This window comes from Rosa chinensis, chromosome 2 (genome assembly GCF_002994745.2).
Source record: "Rosa chinensis cultivar Old Blush chromosome 2, RchiOBHm-V2, whole genome shotgun sequence".
NCBI lineage: Eukaryota > Viridiplantae > Streptophyta > Magnoliopsida > Rosales > Rosaceae > Rosa > Rosa chinensis.
The window spans coordinates 35,942,829-35,960,172 of record NC_037089.1 but is presented as its reverse complement, the minus strand read 5'-3'; the positions used below and the strand labels follow the sequence as shown (position 1 = coordinate 35,960,172).

Below are 17,344 nucleotides of genomic sequence, written 5' to 3'. Positions count from 1 at the left end.
TACTGGATGAGATGCCATATTGCGACATAATTCTGGGCAGAAGATTCCCTTCTTTGCTTGAATATGGTTTTCTTCCTGGCGATCCTCGCTACCCCGACCGCGCTCGCTCGGCTTTTCGCCGAGCGATTTCCTGCTCAGACATCAGGATTGCCGCTGACGAACTCAGCTACGAGCTTTATGCACCCAACCACTTTGCCCGCCAGTTCGGTCTTGTCCAATTGGTACCATTCCCTCTATACGATGCCTGGAACTACAACACATCTTGGCTCCGATATGGGCCCCCTACCGGGCCCCCGTCGGCACAGAGCATGCTCGCGCTAGTTGATCTTCCTGATTGGGCTCAGATCATCGATGCTGTGGATGGAACCGAAGAAGGGTATGAGATTTGGTAGGCAGAAGTTTCCGTCAATTGCTGGACTCAACCAGACGACGAACTCTTTGCAACCCTCTTCGGAGAACTAAGGAACCCTTATCCTGCTGACATTGAGATGCTCGCTCGATTCTCTGAAGACACTACAAGACCCCAGCCTCTTCAGGTGGTACGACCGGCGCGAGCCCCTCGCCCAGCCCAGGCTGGTATCGTAATTCGCGAACCCCCGCCGGAGGTAAGCATCGTAACTTTACCCTCTGCAAGTTCCTTCATTGCTCTCCCTTCACTCATACTTCTTTGTATTAGGGGAGTGCGCCGCACCCTGACCGCCGCACAACCAGCGTTTCCCCGGCCGCCGGACAATCCGGAAAACAAAAAGCGGTGCTTGCTGAACCTGCAGCCGAAGATTCTTCTTCTTCTGATGACGACAATCCACAAACCGTAAGAATCCTCTATCCTCAGGATCATATTCTGTAGGTTAAGTTCTAACTTCTTGATTTTGACAGGTCGCAGCTGCTCTGGCTCGCAAGCGCAGCCGCTCGAACCCTCGCGCTGACCCCTGGGCAGGAGATGAACCACCGGCTGATCGATTGGTGAGAAGCAGGGAGTTCACACTAGAAATTATCTATGCTCTCGCCCAAACTCCAATAACCTTTTCCTTCACAAGTTCGTCGCCGGCCCTTTGGACATGCTGGGGAAGGCTCTTCAACTGCTAGTCAAGGAACATCTGCTTCATAAGCCCAAGCGCCCACGGGATTCGAAAACCTTCCACCTCCTGCCAGCACCGCCGGCGATGTACATTCGGCCTCGATTCCTGTACAGATCATAGAGGATAGTTCGCCCGAGCTGGAAAAAAGTACAGCCCTTCCGGATGCACCGCTTGAGGAACCAGTTGCTGTACAACCCTTAGCACAGGTATCGCCTGATCCCAATCCCAGCGAGGTAGTTCAAGAGCCTGCATCGATAGCAATTCCCGACGAGCTTCCGGTCGCTGAGGTACCCTCATTCCAAAACCCATGTCTCAGTCCTTGTGTATCTCTGCGCATCTGACAATCCTTCCTTAATTTCAGAGTACTGTTCCTGCTGAGGAAAACGTTGTCGCTGATCCCACTGAAGCCGTTGGTGAAGACATGGTGGCTCAAGAGCCTGCCCCCACGTTCTTGAAGTAGGGGCTTAGATAAATGTGGAACCGGCACCAGACGCGGCCCCCATCGTAGAACCTCAAGAATCCCCTGCTGCGGTCGCTGTTGAAATTAATGCTAACGCTAATGCTCCCCCGCCCGAGCCTCATAACAGGCTGGAAAGGCTGGTTCGCATTCTCGAAGTGGCTCCTCCAGGAGTTATAGATGAAGCGAGGGACGGGCTGCAGCGACTTCTGGGTCCTGACATTTTATTACCGGGCGCGCCTGCCAGAGCTCAAGAATATTTGATGGTGCTTCGCCGCGAACGAACTATCACCGAGGCTGAGTTTGTCGAGATATATGAGCTATTACAAAACCTCCCAGCGCGGATTAATGAAAGAACGAACTCGACCGCGCAAGTTAGGCAGGTTCAGGCTCACTATCGTGGCCTTGCACAACAGACAGAAGCATCCCGCGACTCCTTAGGCGACAGAGCTATTCTCGTCAGGGACCTGCGGATCTCGCAGAACCACCTTCGGACCCACATTCAAGAACTTCAAGCCCAATTGGTCGAAGCAAAGGCCCAGTTAGTTGCGGTGACGGCCCAACTTGAGCAAGAGGAGCCTCAGCTAGAGCAACCCTTAGCGGCCTTCGAAGCGATGTCTCAGAACTTAGCTTAAGCACGTGAAGCAGTCCGACAAGCAGAGCGAGCTGCTGCCGACGCTAGCTTTCTTCTAGATGAACATTTGCTTCCTTTAGGCCTCTTACTTCAGGCCCATTTTGCTTTGTATGAACAACATTAATATTTAATATTTAGCCCACCTTGCTTGGCCCAAATATCACTTAAACTCCCGTAGTTAATGACAGGCGAAACCGTTGAAAAGATAACCCCAATTTGGGCGGTTATCTCCTTGAAGACTACCCCGCTTCCCACGCGTTTTCAATATTTTCCATTTCCGAGATTATAGCATTTAACTGCATTGATTCTCTTATTGATGGCTTTGAAAATACTTCAACGGCCTATCGCGCGGCATAGGATTGGCCCTATAAATATCAGTACTCAGAGAACATAAGTAACCAAACCAACATGTCTTCCCCAGAGATAAACTCGCAAGACCTGCTGCTATTCCTTCAGTTTCTAAAATCTTCCTTTCATGATTTCGCCCTTAGCCACAAATTCATAGGCTTCATGGCTTAATCTCATGACCTGGGTAGGCCTCATGGCCTAATCTCAGGTCCGGCGGCATGTCTTTGGTTTCTGAAAATCTGGATGAACTTGCCAGTCTCAGTTAAACCGAAGAACATGCCGCGCTCCTAACGCGGCAGAACCAGATTCTGAGGAGCCTGTCTCTTTAGACTGCCCGCGAGGAGCATAGGGAAGAAGGGCGGAAGGCCACATTGAGGTCGACTGCTCTTCTTCCGCGGTCTACCTCCAGGGCCCGGTTACGAGACTTCTGTTTTTCCCCAGGAGGTAGATGTGGCTGTGAGTCGTGCTCACTCCGGACCCCAACTCCTGCCCGGAGGAAAGGCCCAAGGAGGGGATATGATGGGTTATTTCCTTCCATCTTCCTCCGGTGCCAATGACAGCAGCGGCGACTTAGATCGGAGGAGGATCTGAGTGAAGAGAGGAAGAATGCCAGTGGTAGCGCTCAGATCCTTCTCCCCGCAGCCAGATCCAGTCACTTAAGTTCCTTTCAGAACCACCTTTGGCCTTGTAATTGCATGTGTAATTGTATTGATCTGTTTTGTTGTATGCTCCTGGCCGCAAAGCCACTGAATGAAACTCTTGCTTTGAGCAGAAATCTGCAAAAATTTGTTAGTCTAAAACAAAGCCTCTTGTATAGGCTCTTACACTTATTCTTCACACACTTTGCCAAAATATGCAATTTGAAAAGTTGAAAAAGTAACTTGCCTAATGAATACAATAATAAAGCCTCATGTATAGGCTATTACATACATCTGGCCTCAAATAAGGCTCAAATAGATATTGAGTTGCCCCCCAATGTTCATCGGGGAAGCAAAGATATGAATCAGAGGCCACAAAGAAAAGGGCGGATGAGTAGAGATAAATGATGCGAGCCGATGAAGATTAGGTTTGCCCCCCAGCCTGGGCAAGGAATCAATCAGGGGGATCTTCAAACTCCCAAACACTAGGGTAGTATTTCTTCAAGAAACGGCCGTTAATAGGGTTGCGATGGATGTCGCCGTTGACGTCTCTGAGGTGAAAAGCCCCGCACTCTAAGATCCGGTGGACAACAAAAGGTCCCTCCCATCGCGGGGTCCATTTACCGCGACCTGTTAACTTTTCACCAAGGGGTAAAACAGCCTTCCAGACGAGGTCGCCTTCTTTGTAACTACGGCCACGAGTCCTCTTATCATAGGCGCGGGCGATACGCTGTTTTTCCATCACCAAATTGTCCAAAGCCGCCAAGCGCTGCTCGCTTAAATCTTCGTGGTCCTGCCACATCGCCTGAACATAATCCTCACCGATCAAATGATGTTGCTCTTGCACGCGTAGGGAGTGGACGTTAATTTCTAACGGTAAGACAACGTCATGACCAAACATGAGGGCGTATGGCGTTGTTGCGGTGGGATTCCGTTTAGAAGTGCGATAGGCCCAAAGTGTCTCATACAAAGTATCGTGCCATTGTCGAGGGTTCTCTACCAGCATCTTTTTCAGTAAGGTGATAATTGTCTTGTTGCTAGCCTCCGCTTGACCATTAGATTGAGTGTAATACGGAGTGCTGTGGATGAATTGGATGCCGAAATCATTGACAAGCTCCGTGACGGGGCCCCCTATGAACGCTGCCCCCCGGTCTGAAACCAACACCTCGGGGATTCCAAACCTGCAGAGAATGTTACGGAAAATAAACTGGCGAATGGTGGCACCGGAAGCCTCTTTTAAAGGCTCAGCTTCGACACATTTGGTGAAGTAGTCAGTGGCGACGATGATAAACTTATGTTGAAGGGAAGAATGGGGGTAGATCATCCCAATCAAGTCCAGTGCCCAGCCGTGCGCAGGCCAAGGCTTAATAATAGGCTGCATACGAATGTTTGGCACATGCTGGACTGGACCATGCGCTTGACAATCCTCACAGCCTTTGGCAAATGCGATACAATCCCTTAAAATGCTGGGCCAATAATAACCATGTCGTCGCAGAAGCCAGCGCATCTTAGGTCCCGCTTGATGGGCCCCACATATCCCCGTGTGTACTTCGCGCATTAATCGTTTAGCTTCACGGCTATAGACACATCGAAAGTCTATACCATCCTCCCCACGTCACCGCAACTCATCACCTCTAAGGAAGTAATTTAGCGCGAGAAAACGAATCTTCCTGTCAGCTCTTGGGTCTGGTTGTTTGAGGTACTCAATCAGCGGGATTCGCCAGTCCACATCAATGGGTTCAAGCGCCGCGACTACGGGATCATCTGGCGGATCAGGCCGTGCGAGCCATAAAGGTAATGTGCGACGCTCAACTTTCAAAATGCGCTTGCGCACTCCGTACTTCAATGTGATGTCGGTGGCAAGCTGAGCGAGCTCGTTAGCTGCAAAGTTGCGCTCGCGGGGAATATGCTCTAGATCGACGTCATTAAATTGGTCCAGAAGCTCGATGGCGCGATTCAAATATGGTACAAACGACCAACTTGCACATCGATACTTTTCCTGGAGCTGGTTTATAACGAGCTGAGAATCGCCGCGAATCTGAACGTCTCGTACGCCTATTTCCAATAAAACCTCGAGTCCAATAATAAGAGCTTCATATTCAGCCTGATTATTTGTGCATTTGAACTCTAGTTGGAAGGAATAAGAGAAGCGGTCACCGGCTGGGTTTTCCAAAACAATCCCTGCACCAGCCAGTGTGTCAGTTCTTGAGCCATCAAAGAACAATACCCAAGGCTGCAATGAGACTGTGGCTTGGTACCAAACCGCGTACTCGGGGATGCGCGCCAAATTTGGTCAAGTCGTAGTGGTGGACGCTATCTCTAATTCCTGCAGCACGGGTATCTCTAACGTAGGATGATGTGCGAGAAAGTCCGCGATGGCCTGCCCCTTAACCGCTTTCTGGGGTACATATTGGAGCGAAAATTCTGAGAGAGCCAATACCCATTTACCAATGCGGCGTCTCAAGATAGGTCGTGACAACATGTATTTGATCAAATCAGTTTGAGCGATGATGCAGGTGGTAAAGGATAACATGTAGTGCCGCAACTTGCACACTGAAAAATACAGAGTTAGGCAGAGCTTCTCCATAAGGGTGTATCTCGTCTCACAATCTGTCAGTGTCCGGCTGAGGTAGAATATAGCATGCTCGATACCGCCCTCATAATCCTGAGCGAGCAAGCTGCCAATGGAGGCCTCAGCTGCTGAAATGTATAGCTTTAATGGGATTCCAGCTCTGGGTGGAAACAGGACTGGCGGGCTAGCCAAGTAGGCCTTGATACTGTCGAAAGCCTCTTAATGTTTAGGCTCCCACACAAACTCATTCTGCCCTTGTAATCTCAGCAGCGGCGAGAAAGGTTGGATTTTACCTGCAGAGTTAGAGATGAAACGTCTTAGGAAATTGATCTTACCCAACAAACGCTGTAAGTCCTTCTTCGTTCGCGGGGGAGATGCGTTAATGACTGCGCTCGCCTTGTCTTCGGGGACCTCAATTCCTCGCTGTTGAACTATGAACCCCAGGAAGTCTCCTGCCTGGACCCCAAACACGCATTTGGCCAGGTTCATTTTGAGTCTATGGCGTCCCATGCGCTCAAACACTTGTCTGAGATCCGCAATGTGGTCCCCCTTCTTCTGAGACTTGACCACCACGTCATCGATGTACACTTCTAAAACCTTTCCCAGTATGTCGTGGAAGATCAAGTTCATGGCTCTCTGATACATCGCACTAGCGTTCTTTAGGCCAAATGGCATGACCACATATTCAAATACTCCCGCAAATCCAGGGCAGCGGAAAGCGGTCTTGCGTCTGTCCTCTTCAGCGACTGGAATCTGGTGATATCCTGTAGTGCCATCCATGAAGGATAACAACTCATGTCCCGCCACAGCATCCACCAACATATCCGCGACCAGCATGGGGTAAACATCCTTAGGTGTAGCAAGATTCAAGTCTCTATAATCTACGCAAACCCTCATCTTGCCGTTCTTTTTCCGGACAGGCACTATATTAGATAGCCACTGATTATACTTGGCAACCCTGATAATGCCTGACTTATGCATTTTCTCTACCTCCTCTTTTACGAGAATCTGGGTCTCCGAATTCATTCGTCAAGGTTCTTGCTTGACGGGCCTCTTGTCAAGAAGAGTTGGTAGTTGATGACAAACCAAATCTGGTGACAGGCCGGGCATGTCTTCATATTTTTCCGCAAAGCAATCCTTAAACTCTAATAACAATTCGGTGAGCCTCTGTTTCTCGCTAGGCTCTAAGTAAGCGCTGATAGATACCTCCATAGGCTCGCTCACTGTTCCCAGATTAACCTTCTCAGTAGGGTCTCTAACTTTAGGAGGTGTATCGTCCAGCGCTGCCGGGGCGAGTTGAATGCTGACTTCATCTTCGCCCTCCGGATCAGAAAGTTCTTCATTAACGACCTCTAAGGTCGCGAGGCGATCATAAGCCTCTTTTTCCACCATGTATGTCGATAACCGTTCGTGTATCGAGTGGAAGGCCTCTATCCCCTCTGCCGTGAGGTTGTAATCCATTAATCGGTTAAAGGTTTGGGCACAGCATGGCCAGGCCTTTCCAAGCCCTCTTTTACGAGCGTAAGCCCCCACTGTGCCAGTTCAGAGGCCGTCACCCCTATGGGGCGGCCCTTGTCATCAATGCCACTAACCTGTAATTGAGTGATAGGCTCCAAATAGTATCTGGCATCTACATAGTTTGCGGAGACCGGGAATGGACGAGGATCCGCCTTGATCACCTCCGCCTTATCTGTCTCCCTATTCCACATAACCAGCTCTTGATGAAGTGTTGAGGGTATGCAGTAACTTCTGTGGATCCAATCTCTGCCCAAAATGGCACTGTAGGCCGCATAGCAATCTGTCACGAAGAATGCATAAACCCCCTCTGCTGGTCCTACCTTAATGCGTAAGAACAATAATCCCAAGGTTTTTGTTACAGTGCCCGCGAAATTTTTGAGTGCGCGTGGACTGGATTTTCTCCCTATTAATCCCAAGCAAGTGCATGGTCCTGGTAGTGACGACATTAACAGCAGCTCCGGTGTCAATCATGATTTTACTAACTTTGATACCGCCGACATCTGCCGTGATATATAGCGGCCGCATGTGTTGGACCATAGCTGGCGTTGGCTTGGAGAAGTTCATGAGTGACCCCTTGCTCGGACCCTCTTCCGTTTCCTGAGGGATCATGTCTTCGACAGGCGTCGCGGCTGCTGACGTGACCTGCAATGGCTATACACTCTCTTCTTCTGCCCCCACACAGTCCTGAGCAGCGACTGGTAATGCATATCTCGCGGGGAGCACGTAGACCATATTGCAAGAAACGTCAGTTGTCTCTGTCTCCTCTATGTTATCGTCCAAGTCGAGCTTGGGCTCCTCGACCGGGATATCGGTTTGGAATTGCTTAGCCAAACAATCTACCAAAGATCCCTCTGTGAGGCCCTTTACATCGCAATGTTCAAGCTCTTGCGCCGCAGCAGCAGGCTTAGGGTTTTCCAGTTCCATGCGTTCCTCTGAGGCAGGGGTGACTACACTTTGGATTTTCTTGGGCCGCCACTATAAGGCGTCGCTAGCCCTGTCCTTGCCCCCCAGCCTGTCAAAGACCAAAGCTTTGACCACTGGCGCCTCACGGAAAAGCCTGCGCCTGACATGTGGCCGTCGAGTTGGCGAGTGCTCCATTCGTGTAAGATGAGGTGAGCGCTCTTCAGTAATCCTGCAAAACACACTGGGCTTTGAGGCCCCTATTAGTGAATCTGTTTGTTTGTTAGAACCACGGGGAGGTCTCAATGATTTAGCAGCCAGTGCCTCCATCTCTCTCTGGTATTGCTCGGGTGACTTGACCAGTTGTGAAGGCTTGATCAGGCCCTGATCTAGGGCCTCTAGTGTACGCTTGGCTTCACCAAACCTGCGCTGTAGCTTCCTTTTTCTGGACGAGCTAATCTCCACCGCCTTGCCCTTTTCCCTGGTGTACCATTTGTCCTCCTTGATAGGATTAGCTGAAGCAGGTGGTATGTAGGGCTTGGTCAGAATATCCTTGCAGTCGCTCCTGGTCTTCTCTTATTTCGGACCACCTGCGGCTGCTTTCAGTTTCATGAATAAGTTGGAGTCTATGGGGGACGGTGGTGATTCTGTCTTCTCCCTTTCTCTTGGACTGGAAGGTTGATAGTTCCGCGACGACGACGCCCACTTGATTGGTGGCAGGGATCCAAAGTGAAATGTCTGCTCGACCTCTTCGTGCGACACCTGGATACCGCATTCTTCTTTACATCGCGAACATAAGATCATGGGTGAGGCCTGATTGGTTGATTCAATTCTACCCTTGGCAGGTGCCTCATCCGCGATGGACTTCTCACTCCGCTCGCTTGAACCCAAATCCAGAGTTGGTTTCTGTCGCTGCTGTTTGGTCCAATCTACATTGACCATGTTGATCCCAGTATCTGGAAAGGGATCTACGTCAACTAGTGTCGCCGCTGTGACCGGAGTCTCTACCTGCAAACTACCGTTATTAAGCCATACCTGAATCTGGTCTTTGAGCTTCACACAGTCCGCGGTGTTGTGATTCCACAGATTATGGAATTTGCAATATTTGTTCCCTTTCAACTGCTCTGGCCGCGGAAAAGGTCCAAAATCAGTCTTCACCATCTTCGCAGCGATCATCTCGTCAAGGTTCTCGTGAGCCTTGTTGGCATCATAAGTATATGTTGCGAACTCCAGTTTGGTGAAGGCCATTGATTTGAGCTTAACAGGCTCCTTGGAAATTTTCAACTGCTTCAAGGATGGATTCTTCTTCCCGGTTAGCTCGTAGGCTGCTATATCATTATCCTCGTCCTCTTCATCTCCCTGGCCCACTTCTTCAGCGTTATGATGGTAATAAGGGTCATAAGTGGCCGGTTGGTAGCTCAGGGCCGCTACGGTACGATGTTTACCTGGCACGTATGTCCCTCTGGAAGCATTCTTCCTCGCATCTGTTTCTCTGAGGAGATGTTCGAAACTGCCCACCTCTGTGATGAGTTCTCCCATCGACTGAATCATGCTGCCAAGCTGCTTCTTTCGTTGACGGGGCTCTAAGCCCTTGACTGCCAACTTGACTAACTCCTTCTCGGGCAGGATGACATTAAGCTTGGCTTTCTGGATTTGAAAGCGCTGAAGATAGGCAACTGCTGATTCTATAGGCTGCTGTGCCATCTGAGTGAGCGAGGCTAGGTCTACTTCAGGCTCAATAGTTCCAAACGTCTCAATGAAAAGTAGTTCCATTGCCAGCCAATCCGCCACAGCTCCTGGTCTAAGTTTAGAAAACCATCTGAAGGCGGCGCCTGACAAAGAAGTGCCAAAGATCCTGCATTTGAGGACATCATCATTCTGGTATTGGCCACACTGTACCCTAAACCTGGCCAGATGTGTTGCCTCATCTTCAGTGTCTTCCCTTGAAAAAGTAGAAAAAAAATGATATTCTTATAACCTCGGGGAAAAGGTGCGAGCATGATGTGTGGCGGGAAAGGTCCTTCATAGACCCCATCCGGCTGGGCCCTAGGGTTGACCAATCTGATCATCTCCTATACTTCATCACGTCTTACGTAGTCTGCGCTCGGAGGAGGAGGAGGTGTCGCCGCAGCCTGGTGAGTAGCTTGCACAGGCACTGCCTGGTTCACCATTGCCGACCCTTCCCCGACATGCACGATGTGGGTAGTAGCCTGTTGCTGGAGCGTCACCGCTGGCGTAATCTCTTCCTTTGACAGAGCTGTTATCTTGATCGGGGTGCCGGTCTGGTCGAGCCCATAATAACTTCCCGGCAGTTCTTGATACACCATCTCTGCCCTGTCACTGTCGTACTGAACGAACGTAACGGGTTCGGACTAAGTCCCCGCACCCTTTGAGGCTTGGTGCCTTTGTCTGGTGGTGTGTCCGCTTTATGAAGCAGTCTTTTCCTTGCTGCCACTCATAACCAGTGCTTGTTCCTTATTCTTCGCCGGTGTAACAGTAACAATAGCTGAGGAAGAAACAGCATTGTTGTTAGTCTTCTCGCGCTGATTTGGCGGCACGTACTTGCCTGAACTAGATGGTTGGCCCAGAGAACCAAGGATAGCATTAGGATCTCCTAAGGCTTTGTTCAATACTTCTCTTGCTTGATTCAATTCTGCTCTCTGCATAGCCACCTCGGTTGCTAGCTTAGCCCCAACCTTGCGAAGACCCGCCATATCTGACGCGGTCTGCTTGGTGTGGCCTGCTATAGCCTCCAAAATTGCCTTTTGACGCTGATCTTGCTCGCTAGCGATACCTGCGGCGTGTGCCTTCACAGTATTTTCTGATCGTGCGATCTGCTGTCGGGTATCCTCTGTATGCCGAGTCATACGCTGATCCAATTCGCGTAAGAGCTTATCTGCCTTTGCGGTTTCCCTGGCAAAATCAGCGTCCATCTTCTTGCGATGGTTCTCGATATTTTCCATGATAATCGCACACCTTTCCTCGAAGGTCGCTCCTTCCGGAACAGGCTTCGCAACAAAAGCCTCTCCTTCTCCACCATCCACAGCAGTGTTGACAATGGTGGGGATAACATGCTCGCTGGCCTGGTTAACATTGACCCTCTGACCCTCAGTAGCGGTCGAGCGATTCTCATCTTGTCCAGTTGACATATCGGGTGATTGGGACTGATGAGAGAATCGACGCGTCACTTGTTCTTCAGAAAGACCACGACAGTCCGCGCGAGAATGCGGCCTGTAACTGGAGGTCTTATGTTTTGAGCAGTTAGCGTAGCCTTTTTTATAAGGGTTATCGCTAGACTTCCCAATGGTTGCGTTCACAAAGAAACACTATGAGGTCCCACTGGGCGTGCCAAAATGTTTGGCTACAAAACCAGTTGGCGTGCAAACTGTCTCTTTTGAGCGAGTGATTGGGCAGGCATGCTAGCACCGCGGGGTGCAGTCGTTGGGGTAGTCCCTTGACCTGACTTCTTCTTCAAGCGTTGTGGACGAGGAGAGCACCAACCTCGTCTCAGGGTTCTTCTCTTGCCTTTCGGAGAAGGACTTTTGCCTTACGGATAAGGACTTTGGGTGTGATCTCTTCGGTCACCAAAATCGATACTCAACGTTGTAGGTTGAGCAGAGCAATCACTGGGAAGTCTTGAGAAAGCACGGGGTTTGCTAAAGCGTATCTTTAGCTTCGCTGGGTTGCTAGGGCGTTACCCTTGCTTAGCTGGTTGTATCGGTGGTGGTAATACTGGCAGTCGGCTCGCGAGGAGACTAGGACTGGAAGCACGGTCGCCGGGTTGATCTGGTGATGCTGACAGTCGGCTCGAGAGGAGACTAGGACTGGCGGGCGGTCACCGGGTTTCAACGAGGTTGAAGGTTTGCTCCGGGGAGGCTTTGTAATCGCCGGGATCAATTTATTCGAGAGAGGTCCTTGATTTCGCCACTTAACCCTGTACTTATACCCTAGGGTTTCGATTGCTCCTTGCCTTAGAAGGATTCTTAATTGAAGTTTCCTGTTTAATCTCTACTACTCGACTTCAAGAAGGTTTCGTCTCCTTATGAGTCACGGAATGGGCGAAGCTACAATCCAGAGCCGAGTAGTTTTATTTTTGGGCCGCAGGTATCGGCCCACTAGCTGAAACCCACTAAAGGATCTTGCCAAAAATACTTTTGGGCTCAAACAGTAATGTTTTTTAGCATGTTGCTCTAACTCCGGTAACTCGAGATGTTAAAGTTCTTCCCTTATTGTTGGGGATCTTCTTGTTATTGATGGAAATGGTAATAGAAAAATTAATATTGTAAAGATTATTCGTTATGAGAAATTTTCCAATATATGCATCTATGACAAGCATACCTACGTTTATCTTTTAGGACTCATTTACTCAAACTAAAATCTATATACCTCCATTAAGAATCCTAGTAATCTTAAGTACACAGTATACTATCTTTTTCTGAACAACGTATATGAGAAACATGCCCGTGCCATGGCCATACTCTACTATTTTCTATATAACCCAAGTATCTCCCATGCTGAAATGACATGGAAACAAACATGGATACATGAACTAGAGAAAGAATGAGAGATTGATTACTAGCTTGTTGCGTGCTTAATTGGAGTCGATCGTCCGATCCAAGTGAAGCAAAGTCATGCCTTGTAATCGTCATGAAATCAAGTGTCGAGCCTTTGAAGACATTCCACTCAACAAGCAGGGTTGCTGCATGCAATGATGAAGATGATGCAGAACAAAACAAGTGCTAGCTAGCATTCTCAAATCTTTGCTCTAATTAAGCTATTGGCATGGGTGCTTTTAGCCTCGACATTTATAAACAGAGAGCTCGTGTGGGTGTAATTGCATGGGTAGGTGGAAAAGCTAGAAAGATAGTCTCTCAAATTAAGCTCCCCTAACGTGCCTGGATGGTGTTGACATTTGATTAGTCAGGTTGTACTGGATCATTCATCATCCCTCTTTGTTGTTTCTCTTAAGAAAAGTGCGTAGTTCTCTTTAAAAGTCATGAAGTCAATCTGTTATTGTTAGTTCTGTCTTTGCAAGTTTATTTTAGGATTTCCAAACCGACGTTAATTTGGGGTTTTGATTTAGGGGTGGAAGGTGCAAGATTATTAATTTAGAATCAACGCTTTCATTGGTGACTTGTACGGTTTAAGCTCCAGTAGGAGAAGGTCAGATGTTTTAGTTTTTTCTTTTCTTATAGCTAGAAGAAATAAATATACAAAACAAAGCCATGCTCACTGGCCAAGCTAGCAAAGTACATCAAAATGAGGAAGAAAATTCAGCAGGCAAAGAATATTAACTCCAAATTTTGCATGAGGTCGACTTGTCTATGGCTAGAGCAAGGAAATGTATCTCCAAATATTGTTTCTCTAATTAAGCACATGATGAAATGGATGGAGAGATGAAAGGTTGAACAAGAGGATAGTGAATCTCTCTGATGATTCAAAGCCTCCAATGAATCAATTAATAGCTTTGACTCAATCTCCATCAAGAGACTCCAAGATAACCAACTTACTTAGGATCACAGGAAGACCCTCACCTTAAGCTTGAAGCTTATTTTATTAAGACAAACCTAATATTTTAAGCACCAGCTCAACAAGTATTGGGGTTTAATCTTAATGACTAACAGGCATGCCTTTGTTAGGCTTCCTGCAATTAGTATGATCCTCCTTGTAGTAGTAATGCTTGCAAGAAGGTGGGTGTTATGACTTAAAGCTGCCTTAAGAGCTAGTCTTTGATCCCTTATTCTTATGAAAGGACACAGAAAACTGTATCTTCTTACTGTCTTCTGTTCTTCCCTGAGCAAGGGTTAGAGATCGATGCTGTGGCTGAAGAAACTTTAACACTGATCCTGTGCCATTTGTCATGACTTGTTTCGGACCGATGGGTACATCTTTCTATGGAGTTATTTTTAGCAAAGAGATTCAAGTAAATTACCGTATAGGGTGTTCCTTAACCTTATAAAAGCATCTCCGGTCCTCAAATCCTATATACCAAATTAGAATTTGGCAGTCAATGAGGTGACAAAAGTACTAGAGCAATCCTACTCTTGGCTTGAAAAATGAATGCTCTTATACTATTGACCTGGGGTACGATTTTTCTCTCAGTTTACCCAAGCCGCCCTAAGGTTCTGGGCATTTTTACACAGTTGGTCGACAATGTCGGCCTTCATTACCTGTTCACCTCATTTTCTCTCCTCTTCTCCGTTCTCCTTCTTCCGGTCTTGTTTTTGGAGGAGACATTTTTTTCTTTAATTTGATGGCTCAATTCCTTATTAGGTCTTGTTCCGGGTAACATATAAATGAATTTCAAGGCCCAGAACTAACCCGAATTTTATACATTGAAAAAAAAAAAATTAAAGTTTTTAGATAAAGACCAGACCGAACAGGCAAGGTTGAGCCAATCCTAGTTAATTTTCTAGATATTTCGTGTTCAAATGCCCAGACCTACTTGAAGGATCCTCAACTTTTCATCCTCATCCTCAACTTTTCATCCTCATCTTGTTTCGAGATCGATAAGCGAGACAACAAAGATAGGAGACATCACGTACATACCACATAGTCGTTCTCCTTTGTCACTCACAAAGAAATGAAAATTGCCAAGATATTGTTGGGAAACCCCTAGCAGGGAATATAATGGAAGCCTCTACAAAAGCAAGTAGTTCAATGAATAATGGATGCTCGTTTGTCTTAATTTGCCATCAAAGTTTCTTTGACATTTAATTCTATAATAAAAGGATCATTACATAGTCTAATCAAAGAAAAGAAAAATTAAAAAAATTTCTGCCTATTTATATTTCAGGAAAAATATAAAAATTTCGTAAAGTAATCATTCCCTACAATATTAACATTATGAGAATCTAACAAGCGCCTGCCTATACGCTAGTGCAGACGTCACAAAGTTCAATCATTTCAATGACCAGAATATTAAATTAAAGAACCATACTAGACAAACTAATAATTTGGATCCATTACAGATCTCCCATCTCCATCCTTTTTTTTTTTTTTTTTTTTTTTGGTCCTAAGATTGAAATGAATTAAATTTGATTTTGCAGGTACATGAACAGGTCCTGCTGGTCCATTTGATACTGAGGCTGAGCTTGAGCTTGATTGCCAAAAGGGTCACTAATATCTGCTAGTGAGAAGCCATCCATGTAATTGAACTCGTCATTGTTATCAAGGAAGTTCAAGTTCATCGACTTGTCCAATTCATTGAATTCAGGACTACTCCACTGGAACTCGCTCTGAACCTCCGGCGAGAATACATGATCCGAGCTGCTAGAACAGTCCGTTGTGTGCTGCAATCTCGGTGCTGAATAATCTCCGGACAACATATCTGTGTGCTGTGACACTGGTACTGCAGCTAATGGCGTTTGTTGACCTTGTGATGGTGCTACATTGAACTGTATGTTTTTCAATACTGGCTTCTGCTCATGGTCCATTATTTCCGAGTAAGTTGCCACTTTATTCCGGTCCATGGTAGCAGTATTATACTTCTCAATGCTACCCTTCTTGTTGTAAATTCGGCATAGCACCCAATCATCAAGCTGCAATATGAACATGAAATTCACAGTAAGGTAATGTGTCATAAATAAATATGCAAATGACTAATCTTGTGCGAGTTTGAAAAGTTTGCCGACCTATTATCTTAGCCCCTAAGGCAAATGCAATGACACATTGACATGGTCCACTATACAATTTTGGGTTTTTTTACACAAAGGTCAAACTTATATCGAGAGTCAAAACCTACCAAAACCATTGAAGTTGATTTTCTAAATCTCTAAGCTTGCGAAAGATAATGTTTTCTTGTCCGTCCATTACATCCACATTGATAGTCCGAAACCATGTACGCAACTAAATGCAAGTATACCAAAAATCGCAAACAGGGATTAAGGAAAGGTTAGGATTAAGTACCCTCAAGTTGTGGTTTTTCTTGGAAGCAGACCTATCAACATTTGCAAGTCGATACTCATGCATGATCCAATTGGTCTTGACTCCTTTAGGGGCTTTCCCGGCATAGAAAACAAGAGCCTTTTTGATCCCAAGTGCTTTCGGCTTTCCAATGTGCTTGTCTGCTCCGGTCGCCTTCCAGTACCCGGTTCCTGCCGCCCGGTTCGGCCTTGAACCGTTCGGATATTTTCTGTCCCTTGGGGAAAAGAAATACCATTCTTTCTCGCCATAAAGCGCCATTTCTGCATCAAAAAATCAAAATCAATCAGAAAAAAAAATGATAAAATAAAATTTTAACTGTGTAATATAATCGAAAGCTACAGTCATCCAAGAACAAATTTTGAGATTAAATCCAGGTGACCCAAATCCCCAATTATTGAAAACTCATCAATGGAATTAATTTTTTTTTTTTTAAATTAGAATTGATTTTAGAAATTGAAAATGAGTGGTTCAGAAAAAACTCATTCAAGAACAAAGTTTGAGATAAAATCTAAGTGACCCAAATCCCAAATATGAATCAGAAATCAACAAATCGAAAAAACCAATACATACCAGGTAACTGCCACGGATCGAACTTGTAAAGATCAATCTCTTTGATGATGGGAACCGAAATATTCTGGGAAGCACATTTCTTAATCAAGTAGTGGTTCACCAACTCCTCGTCGGTCGGGTGAAACCTGAACCCCGCCGGTAAATCCAACTCCGCCTTCATTTTCCGGTTAATCTTGAAATTTGCTTGCTCTGAAATCTTGTTCTTGTTCTTCTAGTTGTGGGTGTTTGCTCTCAAATATCTGAACGAATGAGCTAGAGAAGAGCAGAGGGGCTTTACATATATACCCGCGGACGCACAGAGAAAAGGGTTTTTTTTAGACACGTGGGTGTAGAGAGTGCCAGCGAGTCGTATATACGCGACGGAAAAATACGCAGGAAAAGTGGGAGAGGGAGTGAAAGGCGTGAAGCGCAGCCAGGTGGGTCATGGTAGGAGCTCGACGGTCTAGTATTTTAATGACACGTGTGGTTGGCCCCACCGTCCGGGCTTTAGTTCTGTCACTGCTTCCGTCACCTACTTTGGACGTTTATTAAATCTGTAAAGTTGGCCCAACTTGATCGTTGACGGTCGCGCCCCCAGTCAGCACCTTAATCACCTGCAAAGCAACTTGCGTTGCTTTGGGTGTCTGCCCAATCAACAAGAGCCACGTTGAGCTCCCACTAATCGACATTTTTGTCGACATTGCTCGACATAGGAGCGAGATA

At 46.9% G+C, this 17,344-nt stretch overlaps 1 protein-coding gene across 1 annotated transcript; it reads right to left on the bottom strand.

Annotated features, from left to right (window-relative positions):
- Positions 1-14,911: 14,911 nt before the first annotated feature.
- On the bottom strand, positions 14,912-16,986 carry LOC112187362 (NAC domain-containing protein 2). The gene is made up of 3 exons (XM_024326122.2): positions 16,643-16,986; positions 16,055-16,332; positions 14,912-15,687 (listed from the first exon to the last, which is right to left on the bottom strand). Exons 1-3 carry the CDS (start codon positions 16,800-16,802, stop codon positions 15,178-15,180), a joined length of 948 nt encoding a protein of 315 aa, XP_024181890.1. The 5' UTR covers positions 16,803-16,986; the 3' UTR covers positions 14,912-15,177.
- Positions 16,987-17,344: the final 358 nt, after the last annotated feature.